Raw genomic sequence first — 12,103 nt, forward strand, 5'->3', positions numbered from 1 at the left:
TCCACTCATAGTTTTTAAACTTCATTTTGCATGACCTATGAAATGAATAACAAAGTTTTTGAGTAAAACTTTATATTTTATTGCTTTTTCTACCCTGATACTAATGGGTTCTGTCATTTGATTAACCTGTAAGCACCACAAAAAATGCAAAATAAATACCTGAATTAACCTTTTACCTTTCTATAATGATTGCAGATTCTAAAGAGTGTTAACATTTCCATGTTATTTTATCCACTTTTAAGTGTTATATTGCTCTTTGAACCATGGCTAACTAATAATTCCATTATGCACACTAGAAATCACATGGCAAACCACAAGCTCATTATGGTACAGAGAGAAGTAATACACAGCTACTCTTGTACATAACTTGTTGAGGAATTACTTTATTGTGTTTTCATTATTTAACCCTTTCTAACATTTCTAATATTTACTTTTAGTGACTTTTATTTTATAACAATAAATAAAAAATAGACTTAAAAGACATTTAGTAGATACATTGTCTAATTTTTTTACTGCTAACTCTCCAAAAAACATCAAGAATCTAGTTTCTCATGATACCACTAGTATCTAAAACAATTTTTATTTATTTCAAATATGCACTTAAGGACACAAAATAATTACACACAATGAGATAATTTCCTATAACTATTATAATCTAACCAACTTTCTAACTAAGGCACAAGTGCCTTAATATAATTCTTTTAGTGTTTGATCTGTGCTTGGTGATAACAACTTTGAATCTGTAAGCAAAATAACTAAAACTCACTACTTATAACAAGGTAGAATTGTATGTCATTCAATAAATTGGTTATATGTAATATAACAGCAAATATCAAAGAGAATTATTGATGATTTGTCAAAGACAAAATGCAGCAGAAGGGCATGGCAAGTGGATTTGACTTTTTGGTTTATAACTCTTTAAACAGTGAAGATTGAAGATTATAAAAATTAGACTGTGCCTTAGTAATATCCACAGTGTAAAGAGTAATTTATGTTAAACTCAGAAAAGTATAGAAGGGTGATGACAAAAATACAAATGGGCAAATCGGTGCAAATAAATTTCATGTTATAGAAGCATGCAGAAACTAAAAATTTATTTAAATATTTCATTCATATTAAAATGTATGTAATATTAAAAGTTGATTTATTAACTAAGTTTCTTCGTACACATCAAATGGTTCAGTTAAATTCTGAATGTTACTGTTTAAAGTCTGATATGTGTACCTTTATTTACCTTACTGTACAAGAGAAATAATACAGATCTTTGTGAAAATTAAGGTGGTTGTTACTCAAAATGAAAAAAAAAAAGAGACTGATATCAAAGCAAAAGCAAATAACCACAATGATAGTTGAAAATAGTGAAATCCCCTTAAATGATGCAAATACTGTCAATTCTAACACCTCTCAATCGAGTTAATATGTTACTAACTGCAAAACACCTCTTACAAAAATCCAGATTTATAAAAATATCTTAATTTTTTTTACAGTAAATGTAATTATTATTATCCACAGTTTGTTTTTCTAGGGTAGATTTCTAAACTTTATGATAAACATAATAAAATATATTTTTAAATGTTTCTAGCTGATATGTCTTAATTTGTTTGATATGCAAAGTTTTTTGTTTGTTTTTTTAAACTTAAATCTGTCTTTACATACACAATTGAGATTTTAAAACAAAATAGTAACATTTAACTAAAGGATAATTGTTAATAAACTTTTCTGTAACTACATTGCAAGTTAAAATTCTCATTTATAATGAAACAGAATCCTTAAAAAAAGTGAGAAGGAGAATTTCTAACTATAAAATTACGTTTTTCCCACACCATGCTTACAGACCATTAAATTACTGACCTGCACTCCTTCCATGATTCCGACATTTCCATAAAACTTTGTAAACTTGGCGGACATGACTGTAAAATGCTCTCAAATAACAAAAATGTTCTCTTGGTGTTTTACGCAAGTAATTCATGGAACTGAACAACAGGTCTCGAGAGCAGACATCATCCAATTTACAAAAAGCTGAATGAAGCTTATTTTCTATCTCCTTCAAAGAAATTTTTCTGGTTTGATTGGAGTTTACTACTATACCGTGGCTTTCTTCTTCTTTTAATAACATTTGCACCTTACTTAATTGTTTGGAGAGTTTGATCCAAGCACTCATTTGTTCGTGAAATGTTTTTGGCTCCAATGAAAAATAAGGACAAGAAAGAATATCTTTAACTGACAAATCTGAAAATGGAACTAAAATGTCTTTCCCAAATGAAGTCTCACTTAAGCAAGATATTTCAGTTAACAAAGATCTCATTTGTTGTGTCATCATGCGAGCACCTTTCACTTGTACCAGACCTCCTCTTCTTCGGGAAGCAGATTCAGAAGCCATCAGTGAATACATTCTTTTGCTGGCTTGATCCAAAAGAATTGAAGCTATTTCTTGACTTGCAGAAGCAGTAAAAGCTAGATCAGAACAAACTATACTATGAATCTGACTACATCCAGCCAGAAATGACTTTTCATCTGCATTTAATGAGGAATTGGTGTCTTCAAGAAGAAACTTGATCTCTGGAACTGATGGGGCTGGAGTTAATGTTAACAGTTCTTCAATCAGTGACATTACAGTTGTAGCTGTCACACCTAAAGCAGCAGCTTCTGCAACTGCTGAAAGCTGACCACTGGACAATTTTACTTTTCGAACCATCTGTCTATTTCCAAGATTGTTCATTGTGTTTAATTTCTTTAATGCATGTGCAAAATTTTCACTGAAAAAAACTTCCTTTCCATCACAGCTATCCTGCAATCTGAAAAGCTATACAGAAGAAATTAAAACTCTTTTAAAGTGGCACAATAACATTATATTTTTTTCTTACCAAAAAATGTATCTTTGATATATACTTACTTCTGAACAACACAATTACCTTGTGTACAACTACTGTGGAATTTATTGTGGATGCCACAAGCCTTACACAAACTCTTACTTCTACATGTATTGCAACAGTCTATGAAATAATCATTATGCTTTACCCTTCCACCAATAACAAGACAACACAATTCCATGACCAGTAATCTCAGTGACCACTAACATACAAAAATGAATCACAGGTTCATTCTTGACAAAACATATGTATATGTATTTGGTTCCCACCAAAAGTCAGTGTAACACATAAGAACAGGACTACATCTGGTGCTCTCTGTTAAAGAAACACCATGGGTACAAAAACTACTTTGTGACAGAAATCATGAAAGATGAATTTGTGAGGTGTAATCCTCACACCAGTCTGCAAGAACTCCTCCAATAGACAGCAGACAAATCCAATGAGTAAAACTGAAAAGAAATCAACCTCTAGAAGAAAAAGTAAGACATGGGAAAAAAACAGATGATGGAGGTGACTACAAAAAGAGTGCAGTCCCAGTGGGATGTTAGTGGACAGCCTTATCTGAAAACAAAAAAATTAACAAAAATGGCATGATCATATTATGATGAAAGAAAAGGGAAAGAGATGGAAGAATAATTTCTGATAACACTATTGCATAGTCTAAGTCTTCAGAAAAAGGATCAGTCAAGGAATAAATTAACTGATCCTCATGATATAGGATACATGACACTGAAAAGGTATTAAATGACCAAATAATGATGACTAAGCAAGTAGAAGAAAAAAGCAAGTAAATGAAAGCAAACAGTGCAAGAGCAAGATGTGAATGGTGTGGATAAAATCACTTGGAAACAGACAATCATCAAAACAGATGGGTATTCATAAAAAAAACAACAAGTAAAACATTGGTCTCTGAAATGGATGCCTCCCTGGCAGTTTAATGTAAGAAACAACAACAGAAGTGTCAGAATGGATTATTACAAGATGACCTAACAACTGGAATTAACAATTGTAGCAAACCCAAAAGATGCAGACATCATCAAATGTTGTGAAGAAAACACTACTCCTCTGAAGATCAGAATCTAGAGAAAGTAGATGTATAAACAGCCCCCCTCCACAGTTTGGGAAGATGCAGGTCAGGTAGAGAAGAGAGGGAAATACTGAGAATTATATTTGCATGACTGTTCCTCTCAAGACCAAAATCTAGAGTGGGAGAGAATGTGTGAAGAGTCATCCTCCCCCCATCTAAAAAAGGGATGAATCCAAGGAAAGATACATATTGAAGTGATCACAAGACATGTACCACAAATCCCATACGAATGAAAGGTATGTACAGAAAGAAGCATAATTTCTAAACGTGAGAGAATTTCTCATGTAGAGAAAGAAGGAAAGTTAAAAGCCTTCAATTCCAAGATCTCCATGTATGAAGACATAATAAAATTGGTTAAACATGCTCCCAGAAATATGATGTAGAAGACTGAAGATAAGAGGGTAAGTGAAAGAATAAGAAGAAAAACAAGGTGGATGGAACAGAAGTGCTAAGAGGACAAAAATAATGTAGTATTAATTAACGAAAGGCTGTCAATCAAAACAAAAATAATCACTAAAAGCCTAAGAAAAATACAAGCAATGCCTTGTAAAAAAGAAAGATGTGATCATATGCTAGCCTTCATAAAGATTACCACATATGGAGTTTGTGTGATGTTTCTACTGATTGAGGGCAATAGAACTATGATGACTAGATCATAGGCTGATACAATACAAATAGATACATGTGGAAGGAAAAATTTGTTTAAGACTTAATATGTACAGGACATTTCACAACAGTTGTAGGCAAGGTGCAGAGAAGTAATATATATCAAATTATATATTCCATTTTTTATGCATAAAAATTAAGGTAAGATGAGTTCTTGAAATTTAATACATAAAGTAAAGTATTTCCAAAAAATATCCTGTTTTTTTTTTAAACTCTAGGATGATTGACACACACACAGTAATTGTGAATTTTATTACATAAATACTAAAACTAGATATAAAGATTCAAAACATTAAGTATTTAATTTCTAAAAAAGGTAACACATAAGAAGTGAACTATAATATATTTCAGTCTGTACATGAAAAGGTACAAATCTTTAGTACCTGAATTACTTGTTTTGCTTGTTCTTGATTTCCTTCCAACAATGAATACCTGAGAAGATCATCAGGTGAAGCAAGCATTCTGTGAATAATTCCTAATTCCTGGAAACCATTATAGTAAGCACCACGCTTTGGAGTTGTGCTTCTTTTTTGCTTTAACTTCTGTTGATGTTTAACTGCCTCTTCTTTACTGCTGCTACTTCCTGTCTGATCTACAGAAAAAACAGCATCATACATAATAGTAACAACATAAAAGGAAAAACCTTCAAAGCACAATAATACTCCAAGATGTTTACATTTAAATTATTCTCACTAGTTAGAACCTTTGAACTCATTTGCTAAGCATTTTAAAATTTATAGAATTCTACCATAATTTATCAAGCTTAGTAATTAAGATGTATTTAGATTTTAAACAAAATGAAACCTAACCTCGAACAGATTAAAGACTCAACCTACCTTCATGAAATATTGGCTCAAAAGAATATGGTAGCCTTTTCATAGATTAAAAAGGGCTGAGAAAACTGCAAAGGGGACATTCTAAGCTGTTGATTGGATATCCACATGTCATTTACTGCAGTAAGAGTATATAAGGGACCATTTCAGAAAATGCAAAGAGTTTAATGGGACCACTATGTTTGATTCTGTACATAAACCACATCTCAGCAAAATAAACACTTATAAGGTAATTTTATATTCTGGCATTTCAATATTAGTAATTTTAGTTCCTAATTTGTACAAAATTATAGACTTAGTATTTTGACACCACAAACATCTAATTTTAAACAGTGCTGCATTCAACATACCATGTGACTCTTAGTAGTAAAATCTATTTAGGTGTGTTCTTTTAATAATCACTTTTAAATTAAAAAAAATACTCATATATAATATTAGTCTGAATTATGAAAGATAATTTGATTCCAAATGTATTGACACAAATTCATAAAATAGCAGCTGAATAAAATTTTGAGTGTAAGTCAAAAAAGGATATGACATGGCCTTTCACCCATTACTCATTGCAAAAGGCTTATGCATAATGTAAAATTTGATACCAAACTTTAGTGGGATAAATTCATAAAATAGTAGTTGACAAATAAAATATGATCTTTGACCTGTGACCCATCACTATAGGGATAAATGAAATACTACAGTTTCAATACTCTTACTGGTCTTAGTAGAAAAAAAAACTGGATGAAAGTATAATGCTTGTCACCATGCACAATGCGAAACAATGGGTTTTTTGTGTTCTACCACCCACAGATGTCAAAACCCAATTTTCAGCATTATAAGTCATGAGACTTACTGCACAGTCATATAGGAGCCAGGTATAAGTAACACAAGTTTGTATACATAAAATAAAAAAAAAACACATCACAAGCTATTAGAAATAAAATGAAGAAGAAAAGCGGAGAAACAGATTTAAATTTATCTCAATAAATGAATGAAGTACGACTGAATCATCTTCTTTAAAAAAACGTTAATGAAACTACATTTACTGCATGCTGAAATAGTTTATATTGAATAATTACTGCAGATAGATTTTGGAGTTACTAATTTTAGATCATCAACACACATACATTTGGATCATCAATATGCTTACATACTGAGATCACTTATCTTTTTCTTTAATAAAAGAAATCTTGGAGTAAGTTTTTAAAAGAAATAAGTTCAGTAATATGTATAAATTATTCCCATCTTTAATCAATTCTTATATATATCAAAAAACAAATAACACAACTACCCACCACTAGAAAAAGGTGTTCCATTTTTTTTCCATGATTCAGATGTTACATGGTTCTGGGTGACATAACTTCTCTTTTTTTTCATAGGTACAACTTGTGATTCATCAATATCATAGACTCCTATTCTATTTGGATTACTTTTCTTAGAAACCAACTGAAACCGCCACTGAGCTTCACTTACGTACTGTGACATTAGTGACAGTCTTTTTTGCAGATCTGCTTCTGATACTGATGACTGTAACACACTACCCACAAGCATGTTAATATGAAAATGCTGTTGCTTTATTTCCTCCTGGCCCTAAAAATAAAAAAGGGAACATTATAATTCATAATTGCTTATTGCATTTTCTTAAAAGAAATTTTAAAGCACTTAAAGATTATAGAAACATTTTAAGTGCCTTATGGATACTTTGTTTTTAATTCCTGTTTTTACCATTCAATAAAATAATGAATAAACTTCATGTCTTCTATTTTCTATTTCTCATTATATAACAACTTTTAATGAGTATTCCATGTATTTAAAAAAAATAAAAATTATAAAGTAGTGGTTCACCTTTATTAAAGCATGAATTTTTTAGAAAAAAAAAACTATTTTATAGTTAAAGCCATTGTAAAAAAAAACATGTTCTTATGCAAAAATACACTTTGTATTCAGATCTGAGATTATTCTTTGAGCTTAACATATGTGAACTTTTATTGTAGTTGATTTTTATATGAAAACTCACAAACAATCCCCAATTCACCTTTTGACCAAGACTCTTGCTTCCTAGAACTTCAAATACAGCAGTCTTAGCATCCAGAATAGAATCTCTGAGATAAGCTAAAAGGTCTCGAACTATTACCTCATCACAAAGAAATCCTATTTTAGAGTAGCCAAGAGAACTGCTTGAGGTGCTATGCGAGCTGCCAGCTGAATAACTCACACAGAGTCTTGATTTTTCTGCTGGAGAGTCTTTCAGTTTATCTGTTGTAATGTAGAATGTAAATGGAACAGGTGCAGGCCCAATGAGATCTGAATCAAAATCTTGATCTTCTGCCTGATTTTGTTTTCTTTGTTCAGTTTCAAACATATGATCAGCAGAAATTTCATCTTTTCCAAAGTGAGACCCATGAAAAGAGATATCTGTCTGTTCAGTTGTGGTGTTTTGCTGAGAACCAAGGTTAGGAGTAGCTGGATTCAAGTATCTCTCTTCCATATCATTATCATGTTCTGAATCAGATCCAAACTCTAAATCTTGAATATCACTGTTCATAACAAACAATAAAGAAAACATATTTTCCAAAATCTCAACACGAAATGATACAGGATAAATTTCTTGAAGCTGTGATTGAGCTTTTTCAAGCAACCTGATGACATTAGCATAGTAAGTTTCTTGCAAAGACTTCTTATTGATGTTTTTCCTTTCTTCCACACTAAGGTCTAATTGTTCTAACACAGCTTTAGGTTCATCAATTTCTGAAACAATTTTCAACTTTGTTGTTCTTGAGGTAGTTTTTTCAAATGACATTATATCTCTACTATTATGAATAGCATCCATCACACACTGAATGGCAATATATCCTTTATAAATCATCACATCTCGCAGCTGAAGTAGGTTCCACTTCGTAAGATCACATTTCCATATTTTCTCATTTAAAACTGCACTCACTAAGAAAAATAAACCTGAATTTATTACTTGCACTATAAATAAGCCATTTATTTGAAAATTACCTTTATTTACATGTATTATTTGTTACTTTTCACACAATAAATAGCACTGATTTTAATCTCTAAACAAAGCAGAAATAAAACATATTATGCTGTACAATAAAATTTCATTAACCTTAGATATTAGACATAATGTACCTTATAAATTTCTTGAAATCAGAATTTGTATCACTAATTTTTCAGGTGTAATTTTTGATGTAATAACTACTTAAAACATCAGCAATATAAATAGATGATGTAGTATATTTACATTTTTGCTCAATTCCTCTTACTAGCACATGATTATACTCAATGCCCAACTATTCTTACAGAAATATCTAACACTGTTTTGAAAAAAAAGAACTTCAATTAAAATCAGAAGTCATTTTGAGCATAAATAATAAAAAAATTCATGAAAACCAATACAAAAACAATTAGAAACCACCATTTGCACTTTCCATTTGAAAAGAAATTTCACTGACTGGTAACATAGATTGTCTTATTGTATAGTCATTCTACCAAGTCTTAAAACAATATGACCACAAGCTTAATACTTATGTTATATAGAGAAAGTACAATTTAATAAATTTATAGACAGCCTCTATATCTATAATCAAATTTTCTCATGCTAGAAATTTTTGTTATTAAAGTCATAACCAAGATTTGTTCATACACATTTGGCTACTAGAGCAGTCATTATGAAAAACCAAGCATACACTCTATACAAAATAGCCCTGAGCAAATTGTTTGGTTTACAATATCCAGCTATTATTGTTGCTTGAGCTGTGAAATGCCTCAATATGGTGAATTTAACATCAAATACATAACTGCATATTAAATATCATGTTCAATACCTGAATCAGGTAATCCATCTTTCAACAGATTTATTATTTCAGCAGGTTTCACATGTTTCAGACCAATTATGTTGTGAATCACTCTCAACACTGACTGATGCTGAAGTTGATCAAAAATCATCCTGGCTTTGCTCAAAATTTCCACGGTTTCTAGATTAGGGTGCAGTTTTCTAGTATTCAATAAAATGACCACTTTAATTTTGGTTAAACAAAAGTAACAAGAGTAAAAATTTCATAACACACTTCTAAAACTGACAAACTGACCATTCTTAAGCAAGTTGCACAAAAACTTAGAATTAACTCTTACATCACAAGAATATGTACTACAGTTTCAAACAGAAAATATCTGCATATTTCATGGCAGCATATATGAAGCACAACGTCACAGACATATTAAATAAATCATCATAGTTCATAAAATCATGGTAAATGTATTGCTCTCTATACAGGAGCTCAGTCATTTTTACTGACCTCAAAATCACCATATCACCTCAAAACTATAAATACTTTACCTCTGAATGCAGTAACACTACCTTCATAAAATCTGACAAGCTTTTAGTAAACAAATCCTTTGTAGACAAAAAAATCATATTTTTTAATAAAGCATTTTACTAAGGATTTATCTCTGAATTTACAAGTGCTTCACTCAGTCCAAGTGCAAGGTGAGTCTTGTTAAGAATAAAAATACCTTTTCATCTTAGTTTTCAAATTCCATTTGAATAACCTCTAGAGCCTCCTAAATATTTTTTTACAACAGAACTGACTGATATAGGCTTGATAAATTTGAGCATTCTTGTAACCACCAAATGACAAAAAATACAAAAAAAATATAAATTATACTTTTTCTTTCTAGAATGACTACACTTTAACTTTATAGCCAAGATAATATTTTCCAAATCTCCTGGTCATTAGATATGTTGCTTTACACTTGCAACTGGAGTTCAGTCAAAGAAATTTATAGAAACAAACTACTGAGTTATCAGTTCACCAAGACAAATTACAGCTGTTGTGGTCATGAGATGTGCTCAAGCTATCAAACAACTTTTCTTATTTAATTTTTTCTCATTTATGTTTTATTATAAAATCCAATAAGTTTCTAATTTTCACACTTTAGCTACTTCTATGAAAACAAATAAAAACATAATACATAACACAGGTCAACTATTTGTTGATGGGTTGTTTTTAGTATATTATTCAGTATTTATTTCAGATACGTATTTAAAGCACAAAAGATCAAAATGTTCTAAGTATTATAATTTAAATGACTTTCTAATTAAACTATAAGTAGTTTAAATCATTCTTACTGGATGGTCAAGGTAACTCAGCAAGAGCAAAGAATTAAACTGCAGGCCAAATAATTCATAATTCATGGAAACAAGATAGACTAATAAGAAATTCAATAAATTAAAATATTCTCTTTCTGTTGATTATAATTAATCCAACAGCAAATGTGAAAGAAAATCAGAGAAAATTTTCAAACGATAAGATGTGAAGAGGATGGTGTGGTATGGGGGTTTGACTTTCTGCTTTTAATATATCTTAGTAAAGCAAGAAAACTTAAGGCTGTAAAGTTAAAATTTTCCTATATTGATATTGTATTTCCAATAGGTACTTACTTCCACTATCTTATCAGTTATTCTTTCAATGCTGCCTTCTATATGTAAAAACAGTTTTACACATGCCATAAGCCTTGCATATCCTTCCCATTGGAACCGAATGATTACAATGCATCTCTCATGCAAATCATTATATGTCAACCTTCCACCAATAATAGCTCAACATATTCTCATGACACACGACTCCCTCTACTCAATTCTATAAAACTATCACTTTGAGTATTAGCAGAAGATAGAAGCACCAGTTTTCAGTAAGTAGGAAGGATGGTAAGTGTGAGAGGATGTAAGTGTCTATTGGAAATACATTTTTCAGTATAGGAAAAATTATAACTTCCAATATGATACATTACCTCTACCCACATAACCAGTTAGAATCCCACAGGTGGAAAAAAAAGGAAGACGTATCCTTTAAAAGTTTCTGAAGAACATTCCCTAATAACAGACAGTCAGATACTAAGATCAGATGTAAGGACCTATACCCCTTCTGGAATAGGTACACTCTTCTCCCATCATAGAAAGATGTTGCACACATGGGCAGAAAACAGAGGAGCCCCTTCAAATGCAAGAAATCTAGGTAAGATAGTGATCCAAGCCATATAAAATTTATGCAGCTGTATCCAAGAAAATATATAAGAATAAAATTAAAAGGATGCGTCTTAGGTGTAAAGTGGCTAGGGTACAACAGACAATACACAGAAAGTCAACTACATCCAAAGCCCATGCTGCTGACAACCAACATCCATGTGAAGGTAGGATGAGAATAATACCACTGATAAGTTAACAACATTTCAAACCTGTCTAATAGGTACTGACATCCATGTAGAGGTAAGGAAGACAATCATACTGCCTGAAAGTTGACTATAATGCAAAATTCAGGTCAATGGGAACCAAATCCATGTGAGGTTAGGAAAGAAGATTATACTGGTGGCAATTCAACTTCAATCAAAAACATGGTCATTAGGTGCCAACATTATACCACTAACAAGTCAACTACAGTCCAAAACTCAATCATTGAACACCAACATTCAGGTGGGAGGGTAGGAAAGATGATCATACAGGTGGTAAGTCAACTCCATTCTAAAACTCAGCCACCTGGTGGAGGTATAAAAGAGGATCATACCTTTTTCACCTCAAGTTCACGAGGCTGAAGGGAATCAAGAACCTCCATATATATGAACAGAACAGATGTTAATATAAGAAATTA

The 12,103-nt window shown here is 31.3% G+C and overlaps 1 protein-coding gene across 6 annotated transcripts in view; it reads right to left on the reverse strand.

The window, feature by feature from the left end:
- Positions 1 to 12,103, reverse strand: part of Sptz (zinc finger FYVE-type containing 26 spastizin) — a 137,418-nt gene that overhangs the window by 106,705 nt on the left and 18,610 nt on the right. For all 6 annotated transcript variants that reach the window (XM_076450137.1, XM_076450138.1, XM_076450136.1 and 3 more), the window contains exons 7-11: positions 9,284 to 9,453; positions 7,486 to 8,390; positions 6,746 to 7,040; positions 5,007 to 5,215; positions 1,852 to 2,803 (exon numbers count right to left, since the gene is read on the reverse strand). In XM_076450137.1, coding sequence (XP_076306252.1) covers positions 1,852 to 2,803; positions 5,007 to 5,215; positions 6,746 to 7,040; positions 7,486 to 8,390; positions 9,284 to 9,453 — 2,531 coding nt within the window. The remainder of the gene's footprint in view (positions 1 to 1,851; positions 2,804 to 5,006; positions 5,216 to 6,745; positions 7,041 to 7,485; positions 8,391 to 9,283; positions 9,454 to 12,103) is intronic.

The sequence above is a fragment of the Tachypleus tridentatus genome, chromosome 8 (assembly GCF_004210375.1).
Source record: "Tachypleus tridentatus isolate NWPU-2018 chromosome 8, ASM421037v1, whole genome shotgun sequence".
In the NCBI taxonomy this organism is placed as follows: Eukaryota; Metazoa; Arthropoda; class Merostomata; order Xiphosura; family Limulidae; genus Tachypleus; species Tachypleus tridentatus.